At 30.3% G+C, this 19,518-nt stretch overlaps 1 protein-coding gene across 2 annotated transcripts in view; it reads right to left on the bottom strand.

Moving 5' to 3' along the window:
* Positions 1–19,518, bottom strand: part of LOC115889888 (dual oxidase maturation factor 1) — an 84,493-nt gene that overhangs the window by 8,496 nt on the left and 56,479 nt on the right. For both annotated transcript variants that reach the window (XM_030909979.1, XM_030909978.1), the window contains exon 2: positions 5,513–5,693. In XM_030909979.1, the coding sequence (XP_030765839.1) occupies positions 5,513–5,677 (165 nt within the window). In that variant the 5' untranslated portion in view covers positions 5,678–5,693. The remainder of the gene's footprint in view (positions 1–5,512; positions 5,694–19,518) is intronic.

Genomic DNA, 19,518 nt, shown 5'->3' with positions numbered 1-19,518 from the left:
AATCACCCTGTATGAGTGGATAAAAATATAAATAGCATTCACAATGTTTTGTTTGTTATATTTTTACTGAGATTGAGTATACATGCATATTGTATGATCGTGCGAAATATCAATATTCGATTCTCTTTGTTGCATATTTATGATACCTTTTGCTTGAAGGCCTGAGCGTTTTGTTTTCTAATGGGATATGATTAATGATACTAGCAAGCCTTGTGGGTCTAGAGAAGCAAAAATTCTTTGAATTATGATCTATGTGATTTCGTGGCCGATCCTCGACTCATTTGCGTGTCTAGGCTTGGGCTGATATATGTATAGTAGAAGTGGCAAGATTTTTCTATATTTTGGCATTTGACATCGTGTGTGGTAATACAAGGACGTAAAATATGTATTTCGATATATTTGTTATTTCAAAAATAAAAACAATATGTTTCCAACAATCCTGATTTTCTTATTTTTTAGCTATTCGAAAAAAAAATGCATTTAAATATAATTTTTTAAGCGTTTTTTTCCTAAATATTAATATTTCTTTTTCATTAATATTAAAAATTGTATTTCAGGCTTTGCTGCTTTTAAGTGTTTAAAATATGTCCTTCATAGTGTTTGATTGTATCAAAGATATTTTTTATAGATTCGTATGGAATAGAGTTGTTGTTTAATATTAATTAAGGCAATTTATTATTGTTTAATTTTTAATTGCAATCATATTTCGCAAAAGGAACAATACCGAATTTTTGTTATTGTTTTAATTATATTTGGTAGAAACTCTTACCAAATAATACAAAATAATTTAAGTACTTAATAATTGTATGCGAAAAACAATGGAGAATGCTAATTTGTTAATTGAATTAAGTTAATTTGCGACTGTTTAATAATTCTTTTTTGACAGCAAAAAATGCCTGCTTTAGAAATTAAGAAAAAAGAATTTTTCATTATTTTTAGAAAAAAAACAAATTCAAACATTTTTCGGTCAAAAAAATTAAGTAATGTTACCACTGTTACCGCACGCAACGCAATCATGTTAATTTCAATATATATCTTATTTTTGTCGGTATCTTTCTCATCGTGAGTTGGCAGGAATTACATTTCAATTCGACAAATAATATTTCCATTACCGCTAATTTAGGCGACGTCCAATCGTTTGAAAAAAATCTTGATCCGCCGCTGTGATAACACATTTTATGTCTTAATTAACTCTCCCTTGCCAACTGGCTCCTTTCCTCTTTACCTCCTGTGGTGTTGGTTACCTACCTACCTCCTATGGTTACCTTCTTGCCTTATCAAACATGTCCATTTACTAGTAGTGGGAACTATCGAATGAATACTATCGAAACATTCGATAGTTGCAATTCATTCGAATAATTCGATAGTTAGTAAGAAAACATTCGTTGAAAACTATTCGAATAAAAATTATCGAATAGATCCGTCATCTGCCTTGAAATATTGTATTCTAGTAATTCGGCAGCAAAAACCATTCATTTATAAAATTCATTCATTTATGAAATTCATTTATTCGTCAGGATCGATTATAATAAAATATTAACTGAATTTTAGTTTCTTTCCGAGAAACCCGACAGCGGTCGGTGGCAATGCTATGAAAGAAGCCGGCATCTTTGATTTTTTGCAGTCAGATATAGATAAGGACACATTATTTTTTTTATTGAGGTGCTAGTATTTACACAGAAAATACATTATGAAGGGCGCTGTTGCCATATTTTGGTATTAGTTGATATTACCAAAGAATATTATTGTTTGGCTTTAGTTAGTTAGGGATAGTATGTCTATATATTCTGCATTTTTTTTATTAATATTCTGTTGTTACATTGCAATAATACTTGTTATTTTGGATGTAGGAAAATGATTTTTAATGTTTTTAAGCAAATACTGGTTTAATAAATAATAATAACAGTAATAATTTGTTATACCTATTAACAACAAAATTTAAAATCATTTAATATAAATATTTTTTTTAAGTAGTAGCAAAATATAAACAACAAATTAGTTGTCAAAATTATTTATATTAGATCCTATTTAAAAATAATATAGTCTCTAAATTTTTTGGCAACGTTGGTTTATTAAATAATAATAATTACAGAACTAATTTGTTATATTAACAACAAATTTTAAAATCATGAAATATAAACATTTATTAATTTTCTAAGCATGCGGTGTAATGGAAGGAAAATATAAATAAAACATTAGAAATCAAAATTATTTATATTAGGTGCTTTATATTACTATTTAAAAATTATATTTACTTTTACTGGCATTTACTTTAAAAAATAAATGAAATATTTCTTCGCAAAAAACTACATGTAAGAGAATTACCTTAAACAAAATACACAACATCGTTAACTTTTTTTTTAAATTGGCACGTGTAAAACTTTCATTTTAATTTTCTCACCCCATAGTTTGAGTTCGATAACCATTTATTTAACCACATTACTTATATATAATTATTAAGTTCAACTAATTCATATTATTAAAACATCTAAAATACAAATATGTATTTTTAAAATTAATTGTAAGTTCATCTCCTCTCTCTTAAAAATTGCTACTTCCCAAAATTTCCCATTAAAAAATAGACCATATACCATATAAAATTAAATAATTGAAAGATCGGACTACGGAAAACCACACAAATTATCGAAAAAATTTTGACCACCTGCACATGCACACAATCGTCAATAAATAAAATTAAAAAATAACTACTATTTTAGTATTTTAACTATTTTAATAAACGCAAAAATAGCACAGTATTTATACGGCGAAGTTATAAAATTTGGAAGAACCAATAATGCACTGACGCATACAAAAAAATCAAACGAATACTAAATTTCATTTATCAAAAGCATTCGATAGTCGTGGCTCAACGATAACCATTTAGTCGCACGGCGAGGTTGTCACATATGCTTTAGTTTACAAATGAATGAATGATTTTATTCGAATAAAACCATTCGATAGTTGAAATCATTCATTCATTAACCATTCGATAGTCTAATTCATTCGATAGTTCCCATCGCTACCATTTACAACTAATTTTGGCGAATATTTGGATTCAACTAAGCGCGAAAATTAAACATATGGCAATCTGCACGATCGATTGCTCAAAAAATAGCAGAAAAAAACGTTTTTTACGAAAAGAATAGATTACATTGCAGGCGCGATCCATGTAGAAAAAGCGCGTTGCAAAACAGCATAATGGAAAGCTTTGTGCCACCATAAATTACCTATCAAAGCAAATTTATCAATTTTGCGCAAGGCTGCAGCCTGCTTAACTCGCTAATACATCCACGCATAAATTTAAGAGAGCACTTAATTGCTTTTTTAATCAAATTCGTTACGATATTATACAAAAATGACACAATTTGATGTGTATGACAACAGCAATTTCGCATTTTTCTAGGTATAAGCACGAGATAAATAAATCTTTTGGGTTTCATTAAAAAACTTTTTGGAATCACAAATACATGGACTGTTGATGTTATTAACGTTTCATTATAATTGTGACTGTGTCAGCTATAAATATAGTCTGTGAAACGATTAACTTTGAATTTGACAGTTCCCGCGGGCTTTCCTAGTGCTAATTTTATTAAGTTAGCAACTTGCGGCCATGCTGATGCAATGCCGTCTCTAATAGAACAGCCACGAATTTTATGACGTCACTCTAGTTGGATACTATGGATTAATAAATATGTTGTAGAATACATGGAAAACATAATTATTCCTCGTATATGTAATTTTATGGATTATATGACTAATAAAATAAATAAACATATGACACAACACTGATGAAGGCTATAAACGTTAATTATAACGTTTTTTTTAAACCAAAAAAAATTATGAAAATTTAATCAGCGTTTTTCCCGAACCTAAATCCCAAGAAAATCAAAAATTTTAGAATAATTTTACATATAAAATGACAGCGATCTTTATTTCATAGCCATCGCTGACGCCTTTTTTGCTATGATATTGTATTATTTGCAAATATAAATTTTTCAAACATTGATGCTTTCAAAATATACATATAAATTTTGTGAATGCAAATAATAATATATCACTATTAGTAGATATTGAATGTTTTTTTGTTGAATTAGATCGATTTTCAAATCCCAAAATTTAAAATATATTTTACATTTTACCCATTATCTGTACTTATTATGTACCTATTCATTATTTGTATATTGTAAAACATTTGCTCCATTTGTATGGTTCATAGTTTATTTGCCAAAGTATTTATTACTATAAATAGGTATATATATATATATATATATATATATATATATATATATATATATATATATATATATATATATATATATATATATATATATATATTTATATATATATATATATATATATATATATATATATATATATATATATATATATATATATATATATATATATATATATATATATATATATATATATATATATATATATTGGGCAAGTCCACAGAAAGATTAGTCATGATACATGACTAAAACATGACTACCCGTAGACACTCAGTGTTTCTGCCTTCCGGCTTCATCAATACGGGAGGAATCAGCAACGATGAACTAGCGATCCTGAAAAAAGAAAGAAAAGGAGAAGCAAACGAGGCACAAAGGCGCCATTTGCAGCTGGTCCGGCAGTAGCTTACAATTTGAAGCGTTACTACCGAAAAACCGCCGCGGAGGCGTTCCAACACACCTCGCCGCTATCACCCTGGCCCTTCGTTTTTATAGTTTCCACGATATCATCCTTTGTTTATATATATATATATATATATATATATATATATATATATATATATATATATATATATATATATATATATATATATATATATATATATATATATATATATATATATATATATATATATATATATATATATATATATATTGTATTTATTAACTGTATATTATGTATATTTCATGTAAACTATATCATTTTTAAAATACAAACCAAAAATACGAGGAATAATTATGTTTTCCATGGATTCTACAACATATTTATTAATCCGTGATATCTAACTAGCGTGACGAATCTCGCTCCGAGGCTGTTCTATTAGAGACGGCATTGGGCTGATATTTAGAAATGTCAAAAGCTGATGACATTTTACTTTTGTCAGTTATGACATTTCGCGTCGATTTTTGCAAGAAGAGGAAGAACTGTCACTTGTTTTATTATTTTCCTTTTCTATTTCATGAAAGTAAAAAGAGTTACCTATCTGATTCGTTCAGGCACTCATTTTAAAGAATATCAGTAACTTTTTGGATAGAGGGATTTGATATTTGCCATGTTGGTAAAAAATAACGGTCAAAATTCAAAGTTATTCATTTTATAGACTATAGTAATAGATATAGATATATATCTCATCTCAATATAGATAGATAATGTCTATCTTTACTTTCCTCTTCCATTTCTCTAATACGTCTTCTCTCATTTTTCTAGCTTCTCACATAAAAATCTATTTTTATGTAAAAAAAAATGTCGTCAAAAAGCTATTTATTAAATTGGTACTCACTTCTTTTCTTATACCCGGAAATATGATCAAGAAGGCCACGTAAAGCGTGGCGAATATGGCCAAGAACGTGATGACGGTCACGTCACCGGTCACAGCCGTTCGATTGCTGAAACTGTAAAGTGTGGGTCCTCCATCGGTTCGAAACGCATCGAACCAGCCCTTCATGTCCTTGGGATTTGATCTGCAACAGAACAAAAATAATTATAAATACACAAATCACAAAAATAAAGACTAAAAAAAATTCAATAGTACGAAAAAGTAGCAAAATAGCTTTCGGCATTTAACGTTTTATGTAAAACTGTCTAGATATTTTTACACAAATGAAGAAGAAAATTAAAGATAAAGGATTATACTATATCCGTATTGTGGCACATTTTTAGACAACTTCTTTATTTTTAAGATTTTGATGGTCAAACATCAACAAAATATTCCTTATGTTTGGACTAAATTTTCTCGAAAATAAAGACGTAATTTAAAATTCTGTTACAATACGGAAATAAACTGAAGTTTTGTGATTACAGTGATATACAGAGAAGACCAGGCTACTAGTAACATAGCAAGTTGCCGGACGAATTTACGTTTACCCGATTTGCGTTCGTACTAGAGATTCACTGCCGGCTAGTCGGCTGGTCAGGTAGTACGCAGTTGCAGTTGTGCTTGGACGGGTCGGTCGTGAGCAGGGTTCGGAAAACTACATGTTACTTTTAAAAACTACATAAACTACATGACATGTAGTTTATGTAGAGGGTGTAGTTTATGTAACTTATGTATGTAACTTTCAAATATCAAAGGTTTGAGGTGAGGTTTTAATAAGTTGAAGCTTTAAAAACACATAATGTATTTAAGAAAACAGAAGGAATATGGTTTTAAATATAATATTTACATCATATTATCTCTATTACACCTCATACAAAGGAAATTTATTCATAATATCAATACATAGTTTATTAACGTAGTTTTCATGTAGTTAATGAACGGGAAAAGACGTAGTTTTTGAAGAAAAACTACACGTAGTTAATCAGGTAAATTACGTCTTAATTAACTACTTCCGAACCCTGGTCGTGAGACTAGGAATACGACGCGAGGAGTGCCGAGTATCTATTATTTTTATTTTAAGTGTTTACCTTCACTTAAGGTAACATTTAAAATAAAAATACTTAAATATTTATTATTTGAGTGTGTTTACAAGCAAAAATTAAAAATAAATAAATTCTCTAAACCCGAAAAAAACTAAAATATTACTCTAAATAAAAAAAAGTTATAACTAGTGTTCAAAAAGACCACCTTCTTGTGCTAGACAGAAGCCTAGGCGGTCGTAAAATCCCCGTCTGACATTGGCTAACATATTAGGGCTAATAGTTTGGAAAGCCTCTCACTGTTAATAATTTAAGAATTATTAACAGAAAATTTGATTTTTTATATGGGACACCCTGTATATTTTTAATTTATGGAAAAGAATTTTAAATTACCTTTCCAAAAATATAACACACTTGATATTTTGTTCGGTTCCCCTTCGAGATATCGAGTATATAAAAATTCGCCCGCTTTAATTAAGTAGGCTTTGAACGGCACCGGCTGTAATGCAAAAAAATTCTAGCTGTGAGCATCAGTTAAAACGAAAATAATATTTGCTATGAGAGATGCAAAATTTTATAACAATTTAAAATATATTTAACCAACATCAACACATTTAAACTATATCTAATAACTATAAAAATAAATAACAAACCAAGACAGGAGATTTTGCTACAGGTGTTCGACATATCGACCGTCTTCTGTTATGGACAGACGGGGCAGTTTCTCGCGGAATTCATTAACTCAGAAGGGGTGAAAGATACCCTCTCATAACTGCTAAGTATTTCTAATTCTTGTCTAGATTATACGGAAGAATAAGGAACCTTTATTCTTCCGCAAATATATCCATAGGATTAGATCCATGGGCACTAAGTCAGGTGGCCTCGACGGCCAACGGCTGGGATCTTGGTTAGCTATTCAATTATTCTTGAAACTGGCTGCAAAAATTTGCTGATAACTTCAGCGTTCAGAGGCGGTGCGTCGTGTTGCTGGAAAAATATGTTTTCGAGTTCCATTAAGGGCATATCATCAATAAGGGGTCCAAAGCCTACTAGTTAAAAGTGGCGAACTTTTAAAATTCTGTATTTCGAAGGGGATTATAACAAAATATCAAGTGTGCTATATTTTGGAAAGGTAATTTTAAATTCTTTTTAGTTAATTAAAAATATAGAGGGTGTCCCAAATATAAAAACTATTTTTCTGTTGATAACTCTTAAATTATTAATTTTAAAAAAATTATACTTAAACCATTAAATTCTACGTAAAAAGGTGCTTTGGAAATGTTTTCATAGAAATACAAAATTTTCCATAGTAAAAAACTTACAGCGATTTGTTAAAAATGCAAATTTTTGAAAACCACCCCGTAACTCCGAAACGGTAACAGATATTGATATGCAGTTTTCACCATGATGAAAATTGAGCTCCAGACACCGATATTAGTTTTTCTCTATCTCCTATAGAAAAGGGTATTTCCATTTAAAAGCGTCGAATTTGACTCACCCTGTACAGCGTAATAGACTCTTAAATCGTTCCGTCAGAATAAAACTAATAATTATTCCCCCTACAATATTATGCAATTAATCATACATAATTCAGACTTTCAACACGCGCATATTTCTACCCATTTATATTAATTTTCTTAATTAAGAAATAAAGCTAGCAGAAGAGAAAAAACGCCAAACCGAACGAAATATCCCCTATCGCATTCCTCGCTAACAAAATATTATTTATGACAAATGTACCAATTAAATCTAGCACAGCTTCAGCATAAAAACACCCCCTAACTGTTCTATTATCGAAAATCAATTACAAGTTTATGATTATTTTAATATATACGGATTAAAACGATCGAATCGGTAAAAATTCGGTTCAAGTAACGACATTGTCTAATTAAATCCTCGACGGGTGGCCGTTTTTTCCTGTCGTAAATTAATATTTCTCGAAATTTTGCATTATTTTCCATTTATAACTTACCGTAAGAGGTAGGTAAAATTGGTGGATTGCGAAATGCGAATTATTTTATTCCCTGTCCATGGTTTTCGACTAGTATCTACAGTTGAGCACATTTCAAAAATATTGCAACATTTTACAACTAAAAAGTAGTTAAATATAAACGAGAAATATAAATAATTGGACAACTAATTGAGTGAACTGAAAAAATGCGTTGAAAAAAAAATAACAAATAGAAACCAATAGAAACTAATATGAAACTAAAAAAAACATGGAATCATAATTGAACTGAAAAAAAAAGATTTTTATCCAACAGCCACTACTTATACAGACATTACTCACATGTACAGGGTGGGTCAAATTCGACGCTTTTAAATGGAAACACCCTTTTCTATAGGAGATACACGAAAACTAATAGCGGTGTCTGGAGCTCAATTTTTGTCAAAAACATGATGGTGAAAACCGCACATCAATATCTGTTACCGTTTCGGAGTTACGGGGTGTTTTTCAAAAATGTGCATTTTTAACAAATCGCTGTAACTTTTTTGCTATGGAAAATTTTGTATTTCTATGAAAACATTTCCAAACCACCTTTTTACGTAGAATTTAATGATTTAAGTATAATTTTTTTAAAATTAATAATTTAAGAGTTATCAGTAGAAAAATAGATTTTTTTATTTGGGACACCCTCTATATTTTTAATTAACTGAAAAGAATTTAAAATTACCTTTCCAAAAATATAGCACGCTTGATATTTTGTTATAATCCTCTTCAAAATACAGAATTTTTAAAAGTTCGCCACTTTTAACTAGTAGGCTTTGGACCCCTTATTGATGAAATGCCCTTAATGGAACCCGAAAAACATCTGAAAGCTGAAGTTATCAGCAAATTTTTGCAGCCAATTTCAAGAATAATTGAATAGCTAACCAAGATCCCAGCCGTTGGCCGTCGAGGCCGCTTGACTTAGTGCCCATGGATCTAATCCTATGTATATATTTGCGGAAGAATAAAGGTTCCTTATTCTTCCGTATAATCTAGACCAAGAATTAGAAATACTTAGCAGTTATGAGAGGATAACTTTCACCTCCACTGAGTTAATGAATTCCGCGAGAAATATTCAAAAACTGCCCCATCTGTCCATAACAGAAGACGGTTGATATGTTGAACACCTGTAGCAAAATCTCATGTCTTGGTTTGCTATTTATTTTTATTGTTATTAGATAGTTTAAATGTGTTGATGTTGGTTAAATATATTTTAAATTGTTATAAAATTCTGCATCTCTCATAGAAAGTATTATTTTCGTTTTAATTGATGCTCACAGCTAAATTTTTTTACATTACAGCCGGTGCCGTTCAAATCCTACTTATTTAAAGCGGGCGAATTTTTATATACTCTATATCTCGAAGAGGAATCGAGCAAAATATCAAGTGTGTTATATTTTTGAAAAGGTAATTTTAAATTCTTTTCAATAAATTAAAAATATACAGGGTATCCCATATAAAAAATCAAATTTTCTGTTGATAAATCTTAAATTATTAATTTTAAAAAAATTATACTTAAACCATTAAATTTTACTTAAAAAGGTGCTTTGGAAATATTTTCATAAAAATACAAAATTTTCCATAGCAAAAAAGTTACAGCGATTTGTTAAAAATGCATATTTTTGAAAAACACCCCGTAACTCCGAAACGGTACCAGATATCGATATGCGGTTTTCACCATCATGGTTTTGACAAAAATTGAGCTCCAGACACCGATATTAGTTTTTGTCTATCTCCTATAGAAAAGGGTGTTTCCATATAAAAGCGTCGAATTTGACCCACCCTGTACAGGGTGGTGCCTCTCATACCCCGGGAAGCTCCAAGGAGAACGGTAGTTTATATCTAAATGAAATTTTGGTAGCATATGTAGGTTAACTGAAAGCATTTTATAAAAATATGTAGAATTATACATGGTGGCCCCAAAAAAAGTTACACATCAAAGTTGTGCTTTTTCTAACGAAATACCCTATATATTAATTGATTTTCGGATTCTAGAAAAAAAATAAAGATGAGTTTTATTAAAGAAGCATATACCAAAAATCTAAGGATTTTGATATATTTCACATTTTGTGAAAAGGAAGAGTAAATTTTAAATTTCGATAACAGCTACCTAAATTTTAGTTGACCTTGTATAGCCTGATATTTAATTACAGTAACCATTGTATGTTACACCAAATTGAAATTTCACCCGAAAGGTTATATGGGATGAGAAAAAATTAATATGGGACATTAGTCACTTATAAAAGCAAGTTACTCCATTATTATAAATTAAACACCCAGTATATTTTTCCGGTGTTCGATGGGGAATTTATATGTCTTCAAAATATTATTAAGGTTGCCTACCCATCAGACAAAGATTTTCCTAGATATTTTAATTTTTATGATTTTGCATCTGTAGATCTTTGTTATTTGAAAAAATCTGGGGCGGCTGTGTGATATACCTTTTGTTAATTTAACAAAAATTAAAGATTGTAGAGTAAAATACTCAACGGTAATAAAAAGATAAGAGTTTAAAACAAACTTTAATTATTAGAGAATTAAAACTAAATATAACTCTATAATTATGTGACAAAAATTAGCTAAATGAAATCAAATGCTCAAAATGACATTTAAGGAAAAATATAATAACTTTGCTCTATCAACGGAATTAAGCATTTTAAAACATGGCCCTGTTATTTTTTAATAGCTCTTATTGCCAGTTGACCGTAAGAAGGTTGTAATTTACTTTTATATTGAGTAAAAATGATTTTTGAATGGCGTAGTTTAAAATTCAAGAAAAATATTTTTTTCGAAATAGATTTGTGCGTCTGAAAACGTTCTACCCTTTGTTAATTTTTCTATAATTACAGTTATAAATTTAAATTTAACGACATCTAGAGATTGACGTCGCCATAATTCATCTTTGACGCCGTTTCTTTTAGATCACAGAGTACTTCTAAACATTTAAATAATTTTTGTATTGACTTTTCTAACATTTTAGTAAATATTTTGGGCTTTTGTAAATAAACAACCTGTTTAAAGTATCTTATATACCATAGCTACGTAATGCAAATTAACTAATTATAAACATCTAATTTGTTTAATATCCTTGAAATGCAACGCGACGGACGACTCCACGACATAAAACGGATGTGGAATAATTGATCGTTTCTTACTAATGTTATTGTTGACCTAGCTTAAGGTTGCGGCCTTGGTTCTCTCAATTCCGGAATAAACACTCCATGTCAATTGATTGCTTTGAATCATTTCTTGCCTTGTCATCGGTAGTTCCATGCTAGAATGCCAACGAGGAGTACCTACGATACTTAGTATTCTTTGTGATGCTTTGATTTAAATCGTATTATAAATCCTATTCTAATGCTAGTATAATTATAGCAAAATGAATAAAACATTCAGAAATATACGTCTTAAAGTTCTATATTTAGAAATACCATACGACAAAAAAAAACGGCGTCAAAGAAGGCGGCTAGAGAATAACAATGGATGATAATTTTGACCCGTACTCTTCTTTGTTTTTTAATGCCGCTTACTGCCAGTTGGCTTTTTTTTTAATCTTTCTACAGGCTGGTCCAAACTATGTTCCGGAAACTTCGGCAGCATATTCTGCAGATAAAAATAAGTGAAAAAGTTCGTATAAATGTATGTCCTAAAATGGCTTAGTTTCGTAGATACAGGGTGTAAAACTTTCATTTTTATTTCGATTTTTTCCAAATAATTTCTGAAGGAACGGCAATATTTGCGTGAAAATTGGTGTATGAGAGTTTTTTCACTTGAGAAATTTGATTTTGATGTCAATATGATTCCTATTTGTAGGGGGCGCCATCTACACGTGTTTCAATTGTTTTGAAGAGTAATAACTTTTCGTTCGTACCTGTATAAAACTACTGAGTGAAAAATATACATTTCCGTGATTTTTTACGTAAAAAATGTCTCTTGGTAAAAATCGCTACGAGCAACCGTTTTCAAGATATGTAGAATGGAAATAGTCAATACGTGTCATTACTGACAAAACATAAACCTGTTGAGTGGATAGTTATTTGACAGGAATAATAAATTTGGAAATTTTTTATTTTTTTAAATTAATCATAAATTGTGCTTCAAAAAATGTTGATAAAACAGTTTCTATTGAACCTTTGACAGAAAAATATTTAAAATTTATGATTTCAGTCTAATAACTATTTAATCAACACGTTTAATTTATGTCAATGATGACAGGTATTGATAAATTCGATTCCAAATATCTCGAGAACCATTACTTATAGGAATTTTTACCAAGAGATATTTTTTACGTAAAAAAAGTCGTAAATGTAGATTTTTTTACTCAGCACTTTTATACAGGTATAGACGAAAATTTATTATTCTTCAAACAAATAAAAAAAAAATATGTAGGTGACGCCCTCTACAATTAGGAGTCATATTGACATCAAAATCAAATTTCTCATGTTAAAAAACTCCCAGACACCAATTTTCATCCAAATATTGACGTTACTTCAGAAATTATTGGGAACATCGAAAATCTCGAAATAAAAATAAAACTTCTACACCCTGTATCTCCGAAACTAAGTATTTTAGGACATATATTTTTTATGCGAACTTTTTCACTTATTTTCATCTGCAGAATATGCTGCCGAAGTTTCCGGAATACAGTTCGGACCACCCTGTAGAAATACTGTAAATTTTTGTCGAGTTTTATGTCAATTTATAGTAAATGATGTCAGAGACTGATCTCGCCGTCATTATCATCGAGAGTCATTCCCAGCTGTCTATGCCGCCGATTTTTTTTCGATAAGTTATGTTATCTTTGATTTTGAAAATACTGTGTTGATATATTTATTCGCGTGAAAGAAATTTGGCTAAAACATGCAAAATTTACAAGATTTAATTAAATTATGAAATGTGAACGATGTTACGTTTTTTTTTATTTAATTTTCTTTTTCTATTCTTTATATTTTATGTCTGTAAATAATAATTGTTTGCTTTATTCTGGTTTATTATTTTATTTTATTATTTTATTTCGGCAGCAGTAGAATTTTCTTAAAATGAACAATTTGAAGAAAAAAAAAACAGATACACTAAACAAACCATTCTGAATGATTCTGTTGCGTTACATAGTAGATTCCTAGCGTTGAAAACGAGCAAAAAACGTATTATACAGGATATAACCTTGCGAATATTTTTAAAACTCTCCTTTCAGATTACGGTAGTAAGTACTGTCTATCAGTACCGGCATCCCATAGACTCGCCACATTTTATTACCCGGCTAACCTTTATACGTTTCTTTTTCCGCATATCTACCATCAGCCACAATTGCTACGATCCTTTTTTTTTGCAACTGCATGAAAACTCGTTTATATCTATAAGAGGAATTTTATGTAAGCAGCGTTGAGCTTCCTTAATTGTATCTTTTACTATATCTTCTATGTTTATATAAAGAAAAAGAAGATGAGATGAGAAAAAACACAGTTTCTTCTGCTTTTTTATATTGTTTACGTAATTGGAATCGTAACTGTACAATTTAAAAGATATATTGAATATTTTCCTTCATTTTGTTCCTTGTTGTTTTCTAATGTAATACCATCTTAGATTATGGGTACCATTTTGGTCTTTTTACGTCTCTTGGTAACCACTGCGTAATTTTGATAGTGTATTTTTTGACAAGTCTGTTAATTGGATCTTGCGTCATATCCGCTAAATCTTCTTCTGGTCATACTACACATCACAATTTACCTGTTCAGTCAAAACGTATCAAGTAACACCTTGTGTGTAGTCGGAAAAACGGTCCGTTTTTACTTGAACTGAATTGAGACGGAGGACCGTCTAGGAAACTGATGGGTACAATAAAATTGTCGTTTTACCCATAGTAAAAAAATTGAGTGGTATCTCACTGTAGGAATCGCATGTAATTTTCTTGGTAGTCTTCTTCGCAGCCATTGGCAGCAGCTCGGCAGTAAAACGATATTTTGGCAGTACATGTATATTTTTTTACCCAAGTGAGAAAAAAATATAGATAAATTTACAAAAAATAATATGAATATACTGATATTGCTTTGATTTTTATTACGAATTCTTGTTTGAAAAAAATCTCAGTAATGATACGGACATAAGAGAATGGTAATCTAGCCTTATTATTGTTGTTTCATTGTGGGAAATAATCACTGTATAGGTGTTTAAGTTAATTATTTAACACTAGTGAAATAATAGTTTTAATATTAAAGAAGGTCATTAATTAATTTTATAATTCATGTAATTAAAATTCAATTAATTAATTAAGATATTTTATTAGCATAATTATTAAACATGAACTTTATGCTCATCAATCTCATTAATTCGTTTTTCATTTTATTTGTTTTTTCAATGATGCATTAATTTTAACTATTTCATTGTATATTATTTTTGATTTTAGTTGACTTCAAATTAGTTATATTATTTGTTTTTATAATGTGGTTTCTCTTAATATTTCTTTCCTTTCGTTTGATGGAAGATATGCTAAAATATAATATTTAAATTAATTGTTTACTATTGTTCAAATAATGATAGAATTTTAAAGAAGGTCGCTAATTATTATATTAAGAAAGGTCAGTAATTATTGTTATGTATCTAGTATGATTATTATTATTATTAAGCTATTATGTCTATCCAAATAAATTAATGTAGATATGCAGTGTCCTTACATTAAAAATTAAATTGTACTGATATTACTTTAATGATACCTTTGGCCTTTCATTAAAATTTTTATATTATTCCAATTTATTTTGTGCCCTTCTCAAATTTTAGTTTTTTAAATGGTGTGATTTTTAACTGTGTATTAATGATGGATAATTTGTGATTATAAAATTTATGATGGCCTATAGTTAGTTTAGATTATTTTAGACAAATTTGTTTAAGAGTCAGAATTCACTTGACACACAAGTGCTAAAATGCTTAGTTTCGGAGATAAAGGGTTAATAATTTCTGAAGTAAAGTCAACATTTGAATGAAAACTGGTGTCTGGGAGTTTTTTGACATGAGAAATTTGATTTTGATGTCAATATGGCTCCTACTAGTAGAGGGCGCCACCTACATATTTTTTAACCGGTTTGAAGAGTAATAACTTTTCGTCCGTACCTGTATAAAATTACTGAGTAAAAAACTATACATTTACGACATTTTTTACGTAAAAAAGGTCTCTTGGTAAAAATCGCTACGAGTAATGGTTCTCGAGATATTTGGAATCAAAATTATCAATACCTGTCATCATTGACATAAATTAAACATGTTGACTACATAGTTATCAGACTGAAATCATAAATTTGCAATTGTTTTGTGTCAAAAGTTCAACAGAAACTGTTTTATCATCATTTTTTCGCCGAAAAATTTATGATTAATTTAGAAAAAAAAATAAAAATTTCCCAAATTTATTATTTTAGTCAAATAATTATCTACTCAACGTGTTTATTTTTTGTCAATATTGACATATATTATCTATTTCCATTCTAAATATCTTGAGAACGGTTGCTCGTAGTGATTTTTACCAAGAGACTTTTTTACGTACCAAAATCAAGAAAATGTACATTTTTTTACTCAGTAGTTAGTTTTTTACTCAGTAGTTAGTACAGGTACGGATGAAAAGTTATAACTCTTCAAACCTGTTAAAACACATGTAGGTGGCGCTCTCTACAAGTAGGAGTCATATTGACATCAAAATCAAATTTCTCATGTCAAAAAACTCTCAAACATTTTTCATCCTAATATTTGCTTTATTTCAGAAATTATTAGGAAAAAATCGAAATAAAAATGAAACTTCTACACTCTGTATCTCCGAAACCAAGCATTTTAGGACATACATTTATACGAACTTTTTCACTTATTTTTATCTAAAGAATATGCTCCTGAAGTTTCCGGAATACAGTTTGGACCACCCTGTATATTTTTTCATTGTGAATCTGGACAAATTGCGGGCCATTTGTGGGCCATTCATTAATAAACTTATTAGATATTTAATTTATATTAACACTTACCACATACTGACAGAAACTTCAACTCTTGAATACCAATAAAAATTTACTCAGTAGTTTGTGTTCGTGGTATTTAGACAAAAATAAATACTCGGCATTTCCAATTATGAACTAGGTACAAAGGTACAAACATTAGATTCCTTATAAATATCACGGGTACATAACATCAATTGCTGTCTTTAAAAGTCTACTAATGTATTTGTTTTTTTTACAATTCACAAACATTAAGTCTGATTCTATTTTTCTAAGGCGATCGAAAACTATAAATACATGTCCACATCGAGGTGTAATTTCTTTTATGACCAAGAAATATAGCTGCTAATATCCAATAATCGATTTTAGCTCTATATCATAACCTAATAAAGCTTTTTTATCGTCACGACAATAATTACAAACTGGAAAGTGCGAAAAAATCGCCTTGAAATCGATCAGGCTCAAGAAAGCTGTTCCATTAAGCTTTAAAAAGAAATAGGCAAATTAGTGATGTGCCAAAATATCGATTTTTTAAAATGTCGATATTCAAAAATATCGATAGTTTTTATTTATCGATAATTCCACCGATATTTTTATTCTCAGTAGTTAAACTTAAGTATCAACTACTAAATATGAAAAGATATATTTGGATAATATACAAAATTGTCTTTTTGAATTTCTGTCGATACTATCATGTAAGTATCGATAATTTTTCTTTGGCTAGCCATTCCTAGGCAATCAGGAATTGCAAAGTGGTTCTTGTGCGTTTATCAATGTTGTCGATTGTCGATTTTCTAAATACCAAAAACGGCCTGGTTTCGAAAAATTTACGATTATAGGATTTCTCCCACGATTTCTTATCTCGGTATGTAGATAGTTATTAAATACTAAATAAATTATTTTGAATAAACAAGAGCGTTAATAGCAGAAAGTCTTGTTAAGTCTACATAGTTCCATATTTTCGCTTTCTACATGTAACAACTTATCGTATACTACTTGTTTTACTACTTACAAAGTCTAATACTAGTATGAGACAAAAAAAGTAAAAGGTACACTATACCTTCTTTATTTTTTCAGATAAAAAACGATATTGGTATGTATTCAATTATTTTCGGTCACTTCCTGTTTTACCGGAAATAACTACAGCTTTTGATTTTTAAATGGTAGCATCGGTATTTTTTCACTTTATTTGATAGAAAATATCATTCTGAATACGAGGCATGTTTTTTAAGTAAGTACCGTTTTGGAATTAAAAAAAAAACGTGCAAAGATATCGCAATAATTTTATTTTTACATGAAAGCCTGTACCTTAATCTACTTTTCTACATAATTTCCGTGAATATTGAGGCACTTGTCATAACGTGGCACCAGTTTTTCAATACCCTCCTCATAAAATTCTGCCGCCTGACTGGTTAACCACTGTATCACAACTGTTTTGACTTCGTTATCGTCTTGAAGACGCTGACCGCCCAGGTGTTTCTTCAAGTGCAGGAATAAATGGTAGTCACTGGGCGCCAGATCAGGGCTGTATGGAGGATGATCTAGAGTTTCCCATTTAAAAGATTTGATGAGATCTTTGGTCCGATTAGCCACATGTGGACGGGCATTGTCATGCAGCAAAACAATACCCTTACTCAACTTGCCACGTCTTTTGTTTTGGATTGCACGGCGCAGATTGTTCAATGTCTCAAATAAGATGCTGCATTGATCGTCTCATTACGAGGCAGAAACTCCACTAGCAATACTCCTTTTCTGTCCCAAAAAACTGTGCACATGATTTTCCGGGCAGAAATTGTTTGCTTAAACTTCACTGTTTTGGGTGATGATGAATGTCGCCATTCCATGGACTGTTGTTTCGATTCTGGTTTGACGTAGGCCACCCATGTTTCGTCACCAGTAACAATTTTGTCTAAAAATCTTCACCTTCATTGTGGTACTGCTCAAGGAAAGTCAATGCACTGCCTAAACGTTGGGTTTTGTGCAAATCCGTCAACATTTTCGGAACCCAACGTGAACACAATTTCCGGTAATTCAAGTTCTCGGTCACAATGCGATACAAAACACTACGAGAACATTGAGGAAAGTAGTCGCACAATGATGAAATTGTAAAGCGTCTGTTTTCTTTCACCTTTTCGTCCACTTTCTGCACCAAATCTTCATTAACAACCGAAGGACGCCCACCTGTTCTTCATCATGCACATTTGTGCGGCCATCTTTAAATGCTCTCACCCATTTCCTTACCATTCCATCACTCATAATGTTTTGTCCGTAAACTTCACAGAGCTCACGATGAATATCGATCGGTTTTACGCCTTTAGCACTAAGAAATTGTATGACAGCCCGTACTTCACAATCGGCGGGGCTCACGATTGTCGGAGGTATCTTAAACACTCAATAAACAACGTATACAATGAAGAATCAGACTGTACTGGCGTCTGTGCATAGACAAGAGATGTAGGTAACCAGCGCGCATGCGCGGAACGCCGACAGTAGCGCTGCGGCGGCGGAATCGCAAAACGGTACTTTCTTAAAAAACATGCCTCGTAGAATGACATACCAAATGTTTAATTAAAAAAATAGTATTTTAAATTTCAGTCTAGAGATTCATGGCTGTGTAAAAACCACTAATTTTTAATGAAGGAGCCTTGGAAAAACAGGTTTGATCATTTAGTATTTTTTTTTTAGTATATTTGGAAAAAGCATTTTTCTTTTAATAATTTGAAGAATAATAGTAAACCACGTCATACCACAGTCATACCACGAGTATATGTTCTTATAAACAAATGTATTCCTTTACAGTTAGTTATTTTTCTTCTTTTATCAATTAAGGATTCAAAAATCGAAGGAAGTTTACTGGTATTTGCCTTCCCTGCAGCCAAATTATTCTCAACGTTTCAATTGCCCTTGACACTAACCTTTTCAATACCTCCTTTCTTATATATGTGCGTGTGTGTCTACATATACACACACATA

Source organism: Sitophilus oryzae, unplaced genomic scaffold (genome assembly GCF_002938485.1).
Source record: "Sitophilus oryzae breed Bouriz unplaced genomic scaffold, Soryzae_2.0 scaffold_857_pilon_pilon, whole genome shotgun sequence".
NCBI lineage: Eukaryota > Metazoa > Arthropoda > Insecta > Coleoptera > Curculionidae > Sitophilus > Sitophilus oryzae.
Note: the sequence above shows the minus strand (reverse complement) of the source record. Positions and strands in the feature narration are given on the sequence as shown.